Source organism: Dipodomys merriami, unplaced genomic scaffold, assembly GCF_024711535.1.
Source record: "Dipodomys merriami isolate MVZ:Mamm:240054 unplaced genomic scaffold, mDipMer1.0.p SCAF_409, whole genome shotgun sequence".
NCBI classification, from domain to species: domain Eukaryota; kingdom Metazoa; phylum Chordata; class Mammalia; order Rodentia; family Heteromyidae; genus Dipodomys; species Dipodomys merriami.
The window spans coordinates 319,847-339,119 of record NW_027205704.1 but is presented as its reverse complement, the minus strand read 5'-3'; the positions used below and the strand labels follow the sequence as shown (position 1 = coordinate 339,119).

General features: G+C 55.0%; 1 protein-coding gene across 19 annotated transcripts in view; it reads right to left on the bottom strand.

Moving 5' to 3' along the window:
• The window catches only part of LOC138806825 (neurexin-2), a 105,778-nt gene that overhangs the window by 44,294 nt on the left and 42,211 nt on the right, over positions 1 to 19,273 (bottom strand). For 17 of the 19 annotated variants that reach the window (XM_069992194.1, XM_069992205.1, XM_069992202.1 and 14 more), the window contains 5 exons: positions 13,281 to 13,442; positions 11,665 to 12,103; positions 6,854 to 7,240; positions 6,454 to 6,657; positions 1,388 to 1,414 (listed from right to left, as the gene is read on the bottom strand). In XM_069992194.1, the coding sequence (XP_069848295.1) occupies positions 1,388 to 1,414; positions 6,454 to 6,657; positions 6,854 to 7,240; positions 11,665 to 12,103; positions 13,281 to 13,442 (1,219 nt within the window). The remainder of the gene's footprint in view (positions 1 to 1,387; positions 1,415 to 6,453; positions 6,658 to 6,853; positions 7,241 to 11,664; positions 12,104 to 13,280; positions 13,443 to 19,273) is intronic. The other 2 variants (XM_069992199.1, XM_069992204.1) reach the window with 1 other exon arrangement.

The following is a 19,273-nucleotide window of genomic DNA, read 5'->3' as shown; positions in this document are numbered from 1 at the left end:
TGTTTTGGTTTAAAAAAAAAAAAAGCACAAACCAGGCGCATATCTGTAATCCTACTTAGGAGGCTGAGATCTGCGGATCCCAGTTCAAAGCCAGCCTGGACAGGAAAGTTTGTGAGACTCTTATCTCCAATTAATCACAAAAGAAAAAAAAATGCTGGAAGTGGAGCTGTGGCCCAAGTGGCAGAGCGCCAACCTTGAGCAAAAATGCTCAGGGACAGTGACCAGGCTCTGAGTTCAAGCCCCAGGCCCAGCACGTGTGCATGCACACACACACACATACGCACACACACACACACACACACACACACACACACACACACACACACACACACACACACACACACACACACACACTGCACAGCCTGGCTCCACACCCGTGACCATGTGCTCCACAGATTCATCCTCCACCCACACACTCGGGCTCCTCCATCGGCAGGGGACCCCACGTGACCCGGTTAACCTACATACTGAAATCCTGGGCATGGCCAGGGGACAGTGTTCTATCTCTTGGGAACTGTGGCCTTCTCTTCCACACCCGAAGTCTGAAAGCAAATATACTTCTCTTTCAAATGCTGCTGAGCTTTGCAGCCTAACCAGGCCATCCCTGAGCTGGCTGGCGCCCCCTGTGGCTCTCTCTGCCTGGGACTGGGGGTCCTGGCTCTGGGGAGGGGGTGCCTCCAGTGCGTACACATACCATGCCACATACACATAAAGCAGGCATCTCCCCCCCCCCCAGAGGTCTACCTGTGCCTTCCATGTACCCATGCCCCCTGAGGTGATGAGCCCCAAGGCACACCGATGGGAACACCCTCTCCCTAGCCAGACACACAAGGAAGCCTTGTCCCCAAGAGCTATTCTTCTATTCTTCTGACACCTTGCTGCTGGATCTCACTGGTACCCCCCCCCCCCCAAATAACTCTCATTTGGCATTTGTCCCCTAGCAGATATAGCAGTAGTGGAGAGCCTGCAGAACTCAGGAGGCCGGCATCTTCTTTCCATGGGCCTCGCCTGCCCCCTGGTGGCCACTGCTGGAGCTGTGCCGCAGAGCCCCAGGTACTCTGCCAGGTCCTGACCACAGGTTGGCAGGGGCAGGACAACTCCTCCCCACCCCTTCTGCTGACAAGCTGTCCTGGCCTTGGTATCCTCTTTTCCAGAACCTAGTGAGCATCCCGACCACGGTCGCTCCACCAACTCGCCTAGTTGTGCTTCAATCCATTCAGCCCTTACTGCTCCCAACCTCCCCCCCACCCCATACACCCATGCTTGTCCCCACCCCCATTGGCTTTGCCAGCCAGCAGTGACAGCTTCTTCTCCCCACCCCTCCCCAAACCCCAGCGTCCAGCGCCCCAGACCCTTGGGCCTGCAGAAGAAGAGGGAAGCCACTTACTGGGTGCGCAGCCGACGCGCAGGCAGTCTGGGGGGGCCGTGTGGGGCGGGCAGAGGGGGAGGGAAGACAAAAAGGTAGAACAAGTTTTTTTTTTTTTTTACATCCTTCACAGGGAGGGGTATCTGCGGGCGGGGGTTCCCCCAGGGCCACTTTCTGGGGACCACGCGTGCCCAGGTGCCCTCTCCCCTTCCTCAGTTGCGCCCCTGTCTCTCCTGCCCCCAAGAGGGCTCCAACCCTCCCCAGAGCCAGGAGGCAGGGCAGCGGGGGTCCCCCTTTCTGGAGGGGCCCAGGCCTGTGTCCGAGGGAGATGGGCACCTTGGGATCCCAGTCGTACAGGGGACCATGGGGGGCTGAGGGCTTGGCCAACCCCCTATCTCCTCAGCGCCTGGGAGGGAGATAGCCGGGGAGGGCCAGGGTCCCTGCACCCCCAGCTCTGGAACGACTCCCTGCTCAGAGCCCAAGTGTAACACATCACTCCTTGAGCTCTGTGCTCAATGGGGGGGTCTGCCCCAGGGCCCCCGCCCGAGGCCATGCACCCCTCGAAGCCCCAGGGGCTGTACCACTCCGACAGGAACCTTCCTTCTACCCTGCCCTATTCGGAGACCCGAGGCGCCCGGGGGACTGGGAGTTCTCCTTCACGTGGAAGAAATACTATTTTTTCTCTTTTCCTAAGGAAGGAGGATTTCAGAGAGCCATAGTGAGTCCCCAGCCTGTGACTCCTCCTAGGACATAAAGCAAAGCAGAGGCCAGCCCCGTTTCCTTCCCTGGCCCTTCCTCCAGCTTCAAGGCTGGAAGGCCGACAGCCCAGGGCCGCAGGATCTCTGGCCATCTTTCCAGCTGGACCCATCAGCCATCAGCCAGAGCCCCAGTGCCGTGACATCCGGGTCTCAGGCCCTTCCCATGCTTGGACCGCTTCACAAGACCCCGGACCCTGATTGGTCCAAGGATACGGGCTGCCTGGAGGGGCCACGAGGCTGGAGCCTCTTCCGCCCTACACTAACTCCCAGCGCGGCCTTGGGGACACCACTCTGAGGCTGGAGAAAGGGGAGGTCCTGAGCGGGCAGCAGGGGTGCCTTTCAGAGAGGCTGGGCTCCAGCCTTCAATGAGCAACATCCCAACTTCCTGTGACTCTTCTGTCCGCAGCCTCTGCCCACGTCCCCGCCCCCCCCCTTGGCCCAGGGCACGCCTGGCACCCTTGGGCCTCTGAAGGTTCCTGGAGCGGAGGTGCACGGAGGCCCCTGTGGCTGTGGGGGTCATGGGCGCCTCGGGCAGTACAGCTGAGCTCCACACGCGTTGTCAACCGCAGCAGAAGAGTGGGGGAGCAGCCGGGACCCTAAGCCACAGCCTGGCACCAGGGGAGGGCAGAGGAGGGCAAAGGGAGGAAAGGGGGAAGACAGGGAGGGTGAGAAACAGGATCAGGATCCCAGAGAGGAAAGGCTAGACAGAGGGGGACAGTGGGGTGTCAGAATGAGGTGGAAGGGTGCCAGGCCCTGGAGTCAGGTCTTGGGGCTCTCTCTCTGAGCCAGCAGTCTTTCACCCATGAAGGGTCCAAAAAAGAAAAAAGGGGGGCTGGAAGGGTAGGCCGATCTCCTGCCGGGGAACAGGTCGGCCAGGAGTTTGACTTTCCCTTCCCCAGGAAGCAAACACCAGGAACGGGGGGGGGGGGGGCTCTGTCTGTCCAGAAAAGAGGTGAACGCTCCAGCCTAACCCCACAGCAGCTTTCCCCTGGGTGCTCCTGGAACCCACCTGGAAGATGGACACCCAGGGGGGCCAGGCCCCTCCCACAGGAGAGCGAGCTGGAGAGTGGGACACACATACACACACACACACAGAGCCCAGGTGTGGTCACTAGCAACGTGTCAACTTGTGGTTTATGCCTCAAGAGCAGGAAATGGACAGGACACGCCAAGGCCCCAGCTGGACCCAGAGCATGCAACCGACAGCGGGGGGGGGGGGGGGCAGCCATCCCCATGCAGGGGATGGGGCCGCAGGCCACAGCTCCCCAGAGCCGCAGCCCCTCCCAGAGGGTGCAGCACAGACCTGGGGGTGCCCTCACTCAGGGGCGGTGGCTCGACCACTGGGGGAGCTGAGTATTCACCGGCTCCCATGGGGGACGTTTCTGAGGGAAGGACAGCTCAGGGAGTGGAATGGCCAGCCAGCAGCCAGCTGCTGCTAACACAGCGCTTCCTGAAGGCAGGCCGTCTCCAGTGGGCGTGGCCTCCTGTGGGCGGGGCAGAGGCCTTGCAGGTAGGTTGGAAGAAAAGGAAGCAGGGGACTGATGAGGCCCGCACTGGCCCCAAAGGCCAGACCCAAGGTAGAATGCCACACTGGAATGGGGCAAAGTATCCAAAGGACGGTCATCCCCTAGGGACAAAGGCCAGCCACCCTGCTCAGAGACCACAGGTAGCTGGGAGGGGGTACAATCCCCCCTATCTGTGGTCTATCTGGAAGGAGCCAGCAGAGCCTTTCAGGCTTTCTCTTATCTAGCAAGTTCCCTACCTCGGGAGGTTAGCACCAAAATGTCCCTCTCGGCAATACTACCTCGTGGTCCCTGGCAACCTCTGCTCCCTTTTCAGGCCCAGTGCCAAGTGTCTTTTCTGGCAGGATCGCCTGCTGAGATGTGTGGCCACTTCCTGAGCCATTGGTGCCCTCCACGAAGATGGAGATCAGACCTCCCCAGAATCCCCAGAGAAAGTCCAGCCTGGGACCCCGGTCTGGGTACTGCTGCTAAGTGGAAGGGGTGATGTTATGTAGAAGGACCCACATGCCCAACTCTAAGCATGGATTCTTTGCCAGAGAGGTTTGCTCTTGGTGGCACCTACATGTGTGTGCATGTATGTGTGTGCCCGCGTGTGTGTGTGTCTGTTGCTTCTAGAGAATATCTCCACTCCTATTCTCCTGTTTGAGTTTCAAAACCACCCAGAAAACAAGCAGGGAGAGGATTCTCATCTCAATTTTACAGAGATGAAAGCAGGATCAGAACGGGGAAATGACTTACCCAATAAAGAAAGAAACCAGGTCTAGAACCCAGGTCTTCTGGCCCCGGTCGCAGAGCACTTCCCATCCCAGCCTGAGGCGGGATAGGTGGCTGGGGGCCAGTTCTGCCTGGACACTGGCCACACAACCCTGTGCCCTCACATCTGGTGGTTCCAGCAGACAGATGTGTCTGCACCAAGTGTTTTGGTCACAGCTTTGTTGTCAGCTATACTAATGAGGGCATCTCAGCAGGGATGTCTCCGTGGATGGGGTAGGGGTGGGCATGAGGCCCATCCTGCTGGTTGTCAGTCTAGGAAGCCCATTCTTAACACTGGGGTGGAGGGGGAATCTCCCAGGACGGCCATCTTGTTCTTCAACTTCTGAGAATGTGGTATGAACAGAAAAGCAGGCCCACAGGAAAGACAGAGTAGTAGATAGACCCCACCATGGAAAGGTCCCAAGGACCCCGACAGCTTGACCTATGGAAGGAGTTCCAAAATTATTGTCTAGCCCTTCCCATGGCCCCAAGGATCAAGCTACATTCTCCTGACCCAAGATGCTGCATCCTGTCTAGTCTCAAGAAACTGGAGTTTCTTCCTAGAGGACCTAGGGCAGGCCAAGTAAACGAGAAGTGCCTGTCTTTCCTGCCTATGGAATGCTCCAGATTTCCTCTGCTGGGTCCCACCAAGCACAGAGCCGAGGGTTTTGCCACAGAGAGTGAGCACATGCAGCCAGCAAAAAGGGGGATCTTGTGCTGTGTACCCAGTCTAATGCAGTCTGAGACACACAGGGTCACATTCGGGGTGTGTCGCGGGGAGGAGGGGGGGGGTTGCTGGGCTGTCCATTTAGGACAGTGTCATGGGCCGGGGGTTGGGGCTGTGCTGACCTGGGAAGCCTTGATCAGAAGGTATGTTGCCCCTCACATTCCCCTATACAGCTTCCAAGTGCCACCTGCCCTAAGGGCTAAGACAGCAGTGCGGGCGGGGCCAGTGACTCCTCCAGCCAACCAGAGGCCTTGGCCCCCTGCCCAGCTCCCCACCTCCAGCCCTGGCCTCTCTCTGCAAGTCCTTGACATTGGAGTACAAAGGCCATGGAACCAAAAGAGAAAGAGACACAATCTAATTCTATTAACAGGGTAATGGGCCCCTGAAGGCCACACCTGTCCTCTGGGGGGCCAGGTAAAAATGAGATTTTGGATAAATATTTAAATGCTCCAAGCACTGCATTCTTTCTGGAGGGCAGGGAGCGGGAATGAGACTCAAATCTGCTGAGAGTTCTGCTTCTCCATGGCACGTGCTCAGGGCCGCACAGTCCCCTGCTTCAGGTCAGTCCGAAATGGACAGACGAGACCCCAGCCTGATGTGATAGACAGCGCTGGCCGGGCCCCATGCGCATGGGTGGAGACAGTGTGAGTGGTCTGATGGCAAAGGCCAGCAGCCCAGCGCCCCACACCCCATGACCTGGGTTTGAGATGGGTTCCTCCCTCTTCCCCGCCCCATCCCCCATTAGCTGGAGGATGTTGGACATGTCCACGTGAGTTTTATGATCTGTAGAACAGCGACGGCGATGTCTGCCTGGCGATCTGCAATCCTCCCGGGCGGCTACGGGACTGAGGCACGGAAACGCGCATGCGAGATGAGATGGTGTGTCCCCATGTGCCCAGTGTGCGCACAGGCAAACAGCTCTCAAGCCAGCACAGAGGCTGAAGGCGGCTGCATGCGGGGACCAGCCTTTCGTCACCCCTCATCTGCCATGAGCGCCAGCGAGCATCAGTGAGCACTGCCCAAATGAATGAACCAACGAATGAAATTGGTAGATGGACCGGAAGTGAGAATGAGCTGGGTGACTGCGACACGCGGGGAGGGGCGTGGCCACGCTCTGGGTCTCCGCCCCTGAGGCACAGCGCTCAGCTGCAAACCCCTGCAAATGGCCAGAGCTCCCTGGGGCTCAGAGCTGGGGTGTCACCTCCCATCTTCAAATCCTGCTGAGGGCACCTCTCGCTGGTGCCGCCACCAGCTTCTCCAGACAGAGGGAGGTAGGGATGAGAGGCAGGCCGGGAGGGGCTGGGAGGCCTGGGGCGGGGTGGTTACCGAGGTTGACCGTGAGCTTCATCTGCCCCCCGTCCAGCTCAAGGCGCAGGGTGTCGGCAGACTCCCTGGAGGTGGTGGCCATCATGAGTCCATAGGCCCGCTGGGACATGAAGCGCAGGGACACATCCTCGGCCTCGGTGTGCATGGCATTGGGCAGCATGATCTTCATGTACATGGAGCCGTCATAGCTCAGGACCGTGGCCTCTGCCCCAGGAGTGGGAAGAACGCAGGGAGGGGGACAGAGGGACAAAGGGGAGTGGAGAGAGAAAGGAGAGCAGAGCATCGTTACAAGACCACAAGCCTCCCTCAAGAGGAAGGGGCGCAGGGGTGGGTGGTGCAGGTCACCTGAGCAGGGCGGCAGGGGTGAGGCATGGGGAGGACTGGGATCAAGGCAGCTCACCTCTCTCACAGACCCGCCCTAGAAAGCCGGTCCCGATGCAGTCACAGACAAAGCGGTTCCAGCCTTCCCTGCAGATGCCCCCGTTGCGACAAGGGGCAGAGGCGCACTGCTTCAGCGTCTCGCGGGAGCAGAAAGGGGCAACACCCACAGCCCCCTGAGCCTCAGCCAGGCCTCGCAGGTCTCGGCTACGTCCATCTATGAACAGGTCTCGCACACAGCCCACGTAGCCAGCCCGGAGAGCTGCTGTCCACACCTCCGGGGGCAGCGGCAGGTCCACTCGGCCCCCCTCAGGGAGGCCACCCAGGTACAGCTCACTCTCCAGATCTAAGATCTCACTCTCTCCAGTGGCTAAGAACGGAGTGCTCCGGCTGTTCACTGAGATGGAGCCTGAGGACCGAGAGAAAGCCAGCCTCAGTGGGGAGAAGCCACGTACCAGAAGGGGGTGTCGCGACTCTACCCAGGAAGCCCCCAGTCCCAGCTGGGCACCACCCCCCTGCACCCAGCAGTAGGCTCAAGAGGATGAGCAACATTCTGGCCTGGAGATCTGGCTTCACTCGCCACGTTGTCCAAACTGCCTTAAAGTTTCTGAAGCTCAGGAGCTCCTGTGACCCAGCTGCTCTGGGCCTCTGCCTAGAACCTTCCCTGCTACCTGAGCCAGATCTCAAAGGACACACCCAAAAAGATTGTGTCCTAAAAAGACCAGCTCATTCTCTGGGTTGTCCATGCTGGCCAGTCCCTTGGACCAAGAACCAGGTGAAGAACCGTGATAAGAGGCACAAAGTTGAATCCAAGGTTCCTAGTTTGAAGCGGCAGGGAGAGCTTACAGGGACTTGGGGACGGGGGCCAAGGGGCTGCCTGAGTGCCACAGCAGTGGAGAAGCAAAGACCAAGATCCCAGAATCTGCAGCTCCACCCTTCAGCCTCCCTGCCCTGGCCTGGAGCCCCATCCTATGGCTGGCAGACAAGACAGGCAGGCAGATCAGTTCCTGGGAACTGTGAAGCAGGCCGGCAGCCAGGAGAAAGGAGGCCAGACGTGGAGATTCTGAGTGAGAAGAGTTTTTTGTACCAAGAGAGAGTTGCTATGGTTATACATAATTGGTCTCCAAAGCTCACGGTGAAATTTGGTTGTCATTGTGGTGGTATTGAGTGGAGCCTTTAAGAGATGATTGGGCCATGGATTAATGCCTTTCTCAGAGTGGGCTCAGGGTACGTTTGTTCTCAGGAGAGCAGGTTGTAAAGCAAGGCTACCTCTCAGTGTCTGTCTCCTTATGTGCTGGTCAGCCTTGTGTAATACAGTACAGAAGTTCACACCAATCCACCAGGCTCTGGTGGTTCACACTTGGAATCCTAACTACTCAGGTGGCTGAGATCTGAGGCACAGCTCAAAGTCAGCGTAGGCAAAAAAAGCCCATGAGACTCTTTATCTCCAATTAACTACCAAAAAGCCCAAAGTGGAACTGTGACTCAAGTGGTAAAGTGCCAGTCTTGAGCAAAAAAAAACTAAGGAACACCACCCAGGTGCTGAGTTCATGCCAGTCCCAGTTCAGAACACACACACACACACACACACACACACACACACACACACACACACACACACACACACACACACACACACACACACACACACACACCAAAAGCTGCCACCCTATCCAGGTGCTGAGTTCATGCCAGTCCCAGTTCAGAAACACACACACACACACACAGACACACACACAGACACACACACACACACACACACACACACACCAAAAGCTGCCACCCTATCCTTGTCTTTTCCAGCCTCCAGAATTATGAGCCAAATAAACTTTCCTTTATTAATATCCTAACCTCAAGTGTTTTGTAACAGAAACAAAAAATAGACTAAGACAAGTGATCACCTTTGGAAAAAGCTTTGGGATCAGAAGAGAGCACCAAAGCCTTTACTAAGACCTTAAGCTATAGAAATCTATACAGTAGAAACTTTATTCTTTTTATAGTTTTTTTATTCTATATGTTTTATTTCCTCCTTTTTCAAGTTTGGAAAAACCTTTCAAAGAAGTGTGTTGCCAGGCACTGATAGGTCACATCTGTAACCCTAGCTACTAAGGAGGCTGAAATCTGAGGATCGCCATTCAAAGCCAGTCCTAGCAGGAACACCCATGAGATTCTTATATCCAATTAACCACTAGAAAACCAAAAGTGGAGCTGTGGCTCAAAGTGGTAGAGCACTAGTCTTGAGCAGAAAGCTCAGGGATAGTGCACAAGCCCTGAGTTCAAGCCCATGACTGACCCCCACAAAAAATTGGAGGGAAAATATCAATGATTTCAATTGTGTGAGGTCTTTAGAATCACCAGATTTCACAGAGATGGAAAGTAGTGTCAAGGGTAGGAGAGACGCAGGGAAGTATGTGTTTAATGGAGATAGAGATTAGTTTGGGAAGATAAGGATGTTCTGGAGATCGATGGTAGTAACAGTTGTACAACAATATGAATATACTTCATACTCTCTAACTGTGCACTCAAAATGACTAAGATGGTAAATTTAAAGTTAAGTACAATTTACGACAGTTTTTAAAGTAAAGCAATTTTGCAAAATATCATGGAAAGCTGGGAGCTGGTAACTCACTCCTGTAATCCCAGCTACTCAGGAGGCTGAGATGTAGGGATCATAATTCAAAGCTAGCCCAGACAGAAATGAGACTCTCATCTCCAATCAACCACAAGAAAACCAGACATGAAGCTGTGGCTCAAAGTGGTAGAGCATTAGCCTTGAGCAGAAAAGCTCAGGGACAGTAGTCAGGCCCTGAGGTCAAGCCCCATGACTAACACCCCCCAAAAAAAAATGTCAGATAGATCTGAGAGGGCACTATTAGAATGGCTGCCCCAGGTCTGTGTTTGTGAACAAGAGGCATCAGAAAAATCTAGAAGTGGGCAAGACTGTGATCCTCACAAAACCCAACCAGACATGGTGCCTGGACTGTGGGGGTCAGTGTGAGGGAACAGGACCCCAGCCTAAGTGCTCAGAGGAGCAGGAGGTCTGGCAGGTTCTGCAAGGCTGAGAGACACTGACAGCCTGCACAGACACAGTGGGAGGTGTCCACGAAGACCCCACTGGTGCCAACAGGAGACACAGCCCGGAGAGAAGCCATTTCCCATCAAGTCCTCTGAGGAAGGAAGAGGGACAGCAAGCCCGGGAGAAGCCGAGGTTTGCAGGAGCGCTGGCGGCCCCCTCCTCCCCACACGCAGAGGAAAGGTCACTCCACGCAGATCCCAAGGCCCTGGTGGTGACAGCCCGAGGAGCAGAAAAATTTAGCTGACATTGATAAGCACTTAAATTGGATGATGTGTCGGGTCTCATTTATATCAATTCTCTTTCTTGAATAATTCTGTGTCCAACAACACAGAGGAGCGAATTAGCGAGCAGAAAACAAGAGGCTGGGAAGGAAGGCTGAAAAGGAAAGGTGGAATAGAGTGGCTGGAAGGGATGGAAGGCCTAAGCACTCACACCTGCTGACCAGGCACTCCCTACCCTGCGGCTCCATCATTCCCAGGCTGTTTACCGTGTCTTTCCTGGCCAGACATGGTGGATCATCTATTTGTGCTGTCCATAGCTCCAGCACCTTGGACAGCGCCTAGCTCACAAGAAGTAAATGGCTCCGTAAACCCAGTCAGCCTTGGTTTCTGCATTCAGTTCAGCCAAACACGGATGGAAATATGGGGGGTGGGAGGAGGAGGGGAACGGACTGTGTCTGTACTAAACATGTGCAAGCTTTTCTTTCCTATCATTATTCCTCAAACAATACAATGGAACTATTATATATAGCATTTACATTCTATTAGGTATTGTCAGATATCTATGATTAAAGGATTCAGGAGCCAGGCTAGTGGCTCACTGTAATCCTAGCTATTCAGGAGGCTGAGTTTGAAGCCAACTGGGGTAGGAAAATCCATGAGACTCTCATTTCCAAATAACCACGAGAAAACCAGAAGTGGCACTGTGGCTCCAAGTGGTAGAGTACTAGCCTTTGGGCAAACGTGTTTAGGGATAGAACTCAGGCCTTGAGTCCAAGTGCCATAACCAAAAAAAGAAAAGAAAAAATTATAAAACACTATATCGTGTTTTGGTGGCTGTGGGGTATCCTGGAACCAAGTCCCCCAACCAGAAACTGCACCCATTGGTTGAGACAATAAAAGAAGGTTCAATGGTTCTGGGTTGAGGAGAGGCACAGTTAGACAGCTGTCTTCATGGAGGGATGGGATGGGGTGCTCTGTTCTGCTAGGGGCTGAGCTGATGCTTCCCCAGATGTGCCCAGATATGCTGCCACTCTCTCCTCTTCAGGGTCCTCATGGAAGTTCCTTTCGCTAATAAGCACACAGAGTCCCACATGCTGTCTGTGGGAGCCAGGTCTGGCTGGCATTGAAAGCTGGGCTCTCTCTGCGGTGTGCGGGATGGGAAGAACAAAGGCAAGACTGGAGGAGACGTGGTAGGGGAGCAGAGCAAGAGATGATGAAGAACAAAGACTAGCCAGATGCTGGTGGCTCACGCCTGTAATCCTAGCTACTCAGGAGGCCAAGACCTGAGGATCGCGGTTCAAAGCCAGACTCTTATCTCCAATAAACCACTCAGAAAACCGGAAGTGGCGCAGTGGCTCAAGAGGTAGAACACTAGCCTTGAGCTGAAGAGCTGAGAGACAGCGCCCAGGCCCAGAGTTCAAGCCCCACGACCAACAAAGAAAAAAGAACAAAGACCAGCTGATGACAGATAAGGAGGAAGTGGAGACACAAGGAGAGGAGTAGCCAGGGCAGGGGGTGATCCAGACGCCTCCTGACCTTTGCGCCCGTCCCTCTGGAAGTCCACATGGCACCATTCACCGTCGTTGACCTTGCGGCTGGACGCCCGAAGCTTGATGCCCCCAGAGCCCATGTCCAGAAGAAGATAGAGGTAGCCGTCCAACAGCTCCATGGCAAAGTAGTCAGCCCGCTGGGCAGCGCTATGGCTGCCTGCCCCGGCCCCAGCCCGCCGGCCCTGGCTGAACAGCAGCAACCCGTTGGGCTCGGTGGTGCGGAAGTCCAGGGAGATGGAGCTGGTGCGCTTGGCACTCCAGCGGGGCAGGGCAACGAAGGCTTCGGGGCTCTCAAAGGTCACCGGGTCCAGAGCAGCCACATCCTCACAGCGGAAGGACAGATCCCCCTGCAACTTCATCTTCGGGTCCCCTTCCTTTGCCAGGCGGGAGAGTTCCAGCTTGAAGTCATTGTTCTTATACACCACCTGCAGGGAGGAAAGGGTCAGGAAAGGGCCAGGGCAGACCTGCCCTGCCACGGCCAGCAATTGCAAGGACCCCATTACCCATCCCAAGTGGCCCCGGCCCAGTGCCACTAGATAACCTGGCTCGGGCCTCTGCTTTGGAACCTCATACTCAGTGGCTGTGCCTGAGTTCCTTCCTTGGCCGCTTACTTCCTCTGCCCTGGCCAGGTGCCACTGGATCATGGTAAAAACAGAGGCAACTGCCACTAGTGGGTGACTACCTTTTCTTTTTCTTCTTTTTTGTCAGTCCTGGGGCTTGAACACAGGGCCTGGGCGCTGTCCCTGAGCTATGTTGCTCAAGGCTAGCACTCTTACCACTTTTGAGCCAGAGTGCCACAATGGTTTTCTGGTGGTTAATTGGAGATAAGCGTCTCAAAGACTTTCCTGCCTGGGGGTGGCTTTGAACTCTGATCTTCAGCTCTCAGCCTCCAGAGTAGGTAGGATTATAGGGATGAGCCACCAGGCCTGGCTTGCTGGGTTTCGTTGTTGTTTGTTTCTACAGACAGAATCTTTTCACTAACACTTGTCTCTGTTCCTCAAAACAATCGGAAGAACTGGGTCCCAACTACCCATCCTCATGTAAAGAAACTCAGGTCACCCAGCCAGTGAGTAGAAGGTATGAGGCTGAAAGGCGGAGCTTCAGCCTTTCCCCTGTACCAGGGGCTGCTCCCAAAGAGCCTCTGAAAGGAGCAGGGAGGAGGCAGTGCCCTCTAAAGCGCAAGCAAGTGAGAGGGGAGAGGCCTCCTGACCCACTTAATGGCCATGGGTTTTGTTTTTTGTTGTTGTTGTTGTTGGTCGTGGGGCTTGAACTCTGGGCCTGGGCGCTGTCCTTCAGCTCTTCAGCTCAAGGCGAGCGCTCTACCACTTGAGCTACAGCGCCACTTCCGGTTTTCTGGTGGTTTATTGGAGATAGGAGTCTCACAGTCTCTCCTGCCCGGGCTGGCTTTGAACCGCGATCCTCAGATCTCAGCCTCCTGAGTAGCTAGGATTACAGGTGTGAGCCACCAGTGCCCGGCTTGGCCATGGGTTTTGAAGAGAGGATGTGTCTCACCATCTAGCCAGGTCAGAAGAAACCACATGGCAGATGGGGCGGGGCCAAAGGGCTCTGGGGCCAACCCCAGCCCCTCCTGGTCTTACTCACGTCCTTGAGGCAGCCCATGAAGTTGTTGCTGACGGGCGAGCCCGGCAGGTCAGCGGTGTTGGGGCTGCCCCCAATGTAGAAGAAGTCGTCCGAGCCCAGCATGGTGTAATCCTCCTGCGTGTAGCCTGTGGTGGTCAGGATCCCGTCCACCGAGATGGTCACCTGCCCAGCCCAGGGAGGGGGAGAGACAGGAGACAACCGGCATCAACTCCCTGGGAAGAGCCAGGGCTGGGGAAGGGAAGGGCCGGGGGTCGTGGGGGAGGGGGACCCCCATTTTTATGTCTGCTTGTCTTGGAGGAGGAACAGTGGGGGTGGAGAAGGAAGGAGGAAGAGGAGGCAGCACAAGATTTGATGGTTTCAGGGTCTGCCCTACACGCCTACAGCCCCAGCTCGGCAGGCCCAGGAAGAGGCTCACCACAATGCCAACACGGGCGCCAGAGGCAGCTCCTAGAAGGCGCTGGGGACGGAGGGTGGGACTCCGGGACAGGGTCCTGTTATGGGAAGAGGAGGAAAGCCAAGTGGTGCCCTTACTCTTCACTGGACAGTGCTCTCTGGACACACGCGGGTTCAAAGCTTCCTCAAACAACTCCGCAGTCAACTCTGGCCCTGGGTGGCTGAGACTCACCTGCACCTCTGCTCGGGGCACCAGGTTCTTTCAGCCTCAGTCCAGGAGGGAGATGAAGATGGCAGTGAAGACAGACACACATCTGTCTGAGCAATCCCGGGAATGATTCCCTACTTCTTGATACCCAACTTTTGTGGGTTACTAATAGTCTTTTCTGGGGAGGGGGGCGGGGGGAAGTGTTGGTGGTACTGGGGTTTGAATTCATGGCCTCTTGCTGGCTAGGAAGGCACTCATTATTGAACAATAATTCTAACCCTGATTTTTGTTCACTTTTGAGATAGAGTGTCACTTCCTGCCCAGGAGCCCGGCTTCCTAGTAGCTATGCAGCAGGCATATGCCACCACATGCAGCTTTGTTGAGACAGGGGTCTTGCAAAGTTTTCTCTTCCCTGACTGGCCTTGAACTGTGATTCTAACCATCTCAGCCTCCCGAGTAGCTAGATTACAGGCCTGAGCCACCGGTGCCCAGCTTGTCTGTCTTTTCCTTCCTCAGATACCTGTTATTCCTCCAAAGAAGGCAGCTTTGCACCTGCTCCTAGCTAGTCCTGGTTTTCTTCACATCTAGTGTGCTCTCCATAGACATCCACTGCTCTACCCTTAGGGAACGGAGTAGGGCAGGGCTGATCTCCAGAATAATCTTCCCCAGGGTGGAAAACTGGAGGACAGGAGTGGGAGTGGCTGATATTCTGAGCCTTTCAGCATGGACTTTGGGGGTGGCCACTGCCCCCCCCAGGCAAAGGCTCCCCAGGACCCTGCAGAGTCCAGGCACCTGAGCAGCCACAAGGCTCCAGCCCCCCAGTAAAGTTTGTAGGGAGGAACCAAGGGATGATGAGCCCCTCTCTGGGAACTTAGGAGGGTCAATGCGGACAGAGGTAGCCCCCCTGGGGCCCCCAGAGAGCTGGTTCTCTGTCATCCCAACTTTGTGTTTCACTATACCATCTGCTCCCCAAATATGCTCTAGAACCCCCTTTTTTCAGGCAAAGGATGGAGACTGGGGCTTTCCAATCACACCCAGTCCACGTGCACTGCTACTAGCTTTCGTCCAGCCTCCAGGGTTCCGCTGTCTCAGGGACTCTTAAGGGACAGGGGAGAACCCTATAGAAGGAGCGCCCCAACTTCCCCAGGCCGCAGGAGTGTCCCTCGTGTTGGTTGGAGCCTCTCGTGGAGTGGGAGGGCTGGCAGAGTGAGGGCTGAAGGAACGCCCTGGGGAACCATCAAACCTTGTGCTGGGGGCCAAGGTTCAAGGACAGAAGAGAACAGGTGGCGGTGGCGGAGGGGGGGGACAGTCTGAAGCTTTTGAGTCATGTTTTGAGGGGAGAACTGGTCATTATTTATTTCTTCTTTCCTCCACCTCGCCTTGAGGCTGGAATGGGGGGGTTGGGGGACAGGAGGATAGGGTCTGGGTGGAAAAGGGCAAGGGCAGAGTAAGTATTAGTCACAAACACATGCAAACAAGATTAGACCTGGCAGGAGAGGCTAGAGAAAGGGAAGGGGGAGAACTGGAAGGGGGGCAGGAGGAGGGGAGGAGCAGGACTGGGGAGGGAGGGAGAAGACAGGAGGACAGGACCTCTCTAGGGAAAACGTGGCGCTACCTCACTCTCACGCCTCCTGATATGCAAGAGCCAGATCTGGACTGCTGACTGCTTCTAGAATCTAAGGATCACCCCCTGCAGGCTGGCCCCTGAAGGGTGGCACCCCATCTGACACGTCCCTGTGACCCCACCTGTCCAGCGGGGTGGTGGACATCAAGGTACGGTATTGTCCCTATCTCCATCTACAGACCTAATGCTCCCCGAGCCTGTGACTATGGTGGCAGCCTCAGGGGTCCTAGGGGTCCTAGGAAGAATGTTCTCCTGGCCCCCAGATCTCTCGGAAGTCTCTCTGGCCTCCAGAAGTCTTCTCTGAGCTCCTCTTCTCCCTCCCTGTCTCAGGCCATCACACCCCCCTCCCCCGGGCTCTGAGCTCTCCTCATCCTTCTCCATTGCCAAGGTCAAGGCCATCCTCCTTGCGTCTCTGAGTGAGAAGCGCCTGACTCAGGGCTGGGCACAGGGGCCCGGGATCACCCTCCTAAATCTGCTTCTGGGCTGGGAGCAAATCCCACTGCGCCTCAGCGGCTTGGGGAGAAAGGGCTGCCTTAAGCCCCACTCTGGGGAACGGGGTGTGGGGAGAAGGTGGCAGGAGGCAGGGAACCACCAGGAGGTACACTGGGGAAGGAGATCAGCAGGGGAGGGAGGAAGGAGAGACAGCAGTGGGTGGAGAGGAAGCAGAGGGCGGAGGGAATGGAGGAAGGTGTCTGGGGAAGGCAGGGAGGAGATGACTTAGATTAGTAAAACCCGACTGTTCCCTCAGACAAATCAAAGTCCAGACACAAAAATGGCAGGTTCGTTAGTAAAAGCAGGAAACAGGGGAATCATTCCCCTGTCCCCCTCCACCCCAGGGGCTCTTGATGCCCCTGCCCCCCAACCCCTCCCACGCAGCTTTCTGGAAGGGGTGGGGCCAGTGGGGGAGGAGGGGAGGAAGCCAGGGCCTTGCGGGACACAGAGCAGCCGCTGCAGCTGGGACCCATGCGGGTTAGAGGGGCGGGGTGGGGGCCAGGCCCAGCAGGACAGGCCAGAAAGGCGGCAGCAGGTGAGAAGGCATGCCGGGCAGGGGTGATTGGAGGAGTGGAGATGGAGGCGAAAGAGCTGCAGGGTACAGGGAGGAGAAGCCTCCTTCTACTGAGAAGGACAGAGGAGCAACCCATAGGACAGAGACTCTCATGAGAACAGTAAAGAAGGGCTCACCAGTGAGCCCCACACATCCCACTGCCACCAATCACAACGCCAGACACATCTGCATGCATGCGTGCACACACACAGCACACATGCGCGCGCGCGCGCACACACACACACACACACACACACACACACACACACACACACACACACACACACACACACACACACACACACCATCCTACCAAAAGCTGAGGTAGGAGGTCTCTAAGCAGCAGCAGCATCAAGACCACAGCGTGGACCCCAAAACCCTGCCAAAGGTCTATACCCAACCAACGCTGAGCCATTCCACAGCCAACCAGCGCAGTAGGTCCTGGAGACCAGAGGAAATGACCATAGCCTCTGTGCTGTTCAGCCTAGAAACTAGACTAGCTAGCAGCGGCCCAGGGGACAGCCTGTGACCTAGCAGGGCTCTGAGCCCCTCCTGCTGGCCCTGCCCCCCCATCTCTGCCCTGACCACCCCCATTTGCTCAGTAGGCTAGGCAGAATAAAAACCAAATACTAGCCACAAATAACCCTCATGGGGGGGGGGGGGTATCCAGCCCCACATGCCACCAGAAGAAAACCTCAGATAGAAGGCAACTTCTGACACTGTCCAGTCATTTCCTGTCACCTGCCACGATCTCAGGCTGAACTCCTATTTGGAGAATACAATGGAGTGCAAGTGTGAGTTACTCAGTGGGCTTGCCCAAAGCCCCCTGACAGCGTATACAAAACTCTATGGACGGGGGTTTGTCTCCTATGGGAGTTCACTGCTGTCATTAAATCTTCAAAGGGATCCACAAGCCTAATGTGGTTCAGATCAACAGTGCAAGCCAGGCACCGGTGGCTCACACCTGTAATCCAAGCTACTCAGGAGCCTGAGATCTGAGGATCACAGTTCAAAACAGTCTGGGCAGGAAATGTCTGTGAGACTCTTATCACCAATTAACCACTAATAAAAATAAAAAGAAGTGGAGCTGTGGCTCAAGTGGTAGAATGCCAGTCTTGAGCAAAAAAGTTAAGGCACAGTGGCCAGGCCCTGAGTTCAAGCCCCAGTACAGGCAAAACAAAAAACAACACAGTTGAAGCTGGGAGCTGGGAGCTGGGAACTGACGCCTGTCATCCTAGCTACTCAGGAGGCTGAGATCTGAGGATCACAGTTCACAGCCACCTTGGGCAGGAAAGTTCGTGAGACTCATCTCCAATGAACCACCAGAAAACCAGAAGTGATGCTGTGGTTCAAGTGGTGGAGCACTCGCTTTGAGCTGAAGAGCTGAGGGACAGCGCCCAGGCCCAGAGTTCAAGCCCCAAACAAGCAAAAACAAACAAACAAACACCAGTCCACAGGAAAGTTCCTGGCTGGAGTGGAGTAGGACGGGGAAGGGCTGGAGGAGGAAGCCCTATAAGCAGCTCCCAGTTTCCCACTACATGAGGAACCGCAGCCCTGCGCAGCAGGAAGTTCCGTCACCAGACAAACGGGGAGCTGAACTTGAGGCACAGAGTTGACAGCCCTCTGCAAATCCTGAAGCCTGTTGAAATCCCAGGCTCTCATTTAGCCTTTACTATTATTCTAGAACAATCTCACGTTGACTCTCTGGCTATAGCCTGCAAAAGGAATTTAATACTCCTCCACCCCTGTTTCTTCCAGGCTCCCTGTGAGCAACAAATAAGAACAAGTCAAAGTGCTTAACTCTGTAAGCAGGCAAGGTGCTTTTCCTGGGACCCAGCACCCTCACCTGCCGACTAAGAACTCGCTCTGCCTCCTGCCTATAATGCAGGCATCATCAAGTTTAAATGACATCCAAAATGTGAATGCTGCTTAAAGACCTAACAAAGAACCATGATTGTTTTTATAAGCAAATGTTCATCAGCCTTACCACACTTAGCCCATCTGGCTCACGAGGTAAGCTTTTTTGGTCTGTCCATCCACTCTCCTAAGGAGAAATGCTCAAATAATATTAGACATGAGGGTTTGGGATTGTGGCTTAGTGGTAGAGTGCTTGTCTAGCATGCATGAAGCCCTGGGTTCAATTCCTCAGTACCACATACACAGAAAAAGCCGGAAGTGGCACTGTGGCTCAAGTGGTAGAGTGCTAGCCTTGAGCAAAAGAAGCTCAGGAACAGTGCCTAAACCCTGAGTTCAAGCCCCACAACTGGCAAAAAAAATCTATCTATCTATCTATCTATCTATCTATCTATCTATCTATCTATCTATCTATCTATCTATCTATATGCAGATACATATACACATATATGTATGTGACATGAGTCCATATGAATGAGTTAGTAAAACATAAATACAATACAATATGAGCCTGGATGATAGTGACTCAAGCCTGTAATCCTAGCTAACTTAGGAGGTTGAAATCTGAGGATCGCGGTTCAAAGCCAGACGAGGCAGGAAAGTCCATGAGACTCTTACCTCCAATTAACCACCAGAAAACTGGAAGTGGCACTGTGGCTCAAAGTAGTAGAGCAGAGCAAAAAAAATCTCAGTTCAAGCTCCACCACCGACAAAAGCAAAAGCAAAAAACAAAAAGCTGGTGTCCATTCTCTGAGTGGTCTTGGCCCCTAGGGGCAGGTTAATGAAGGTTTGCGAAACAACAGAATCTG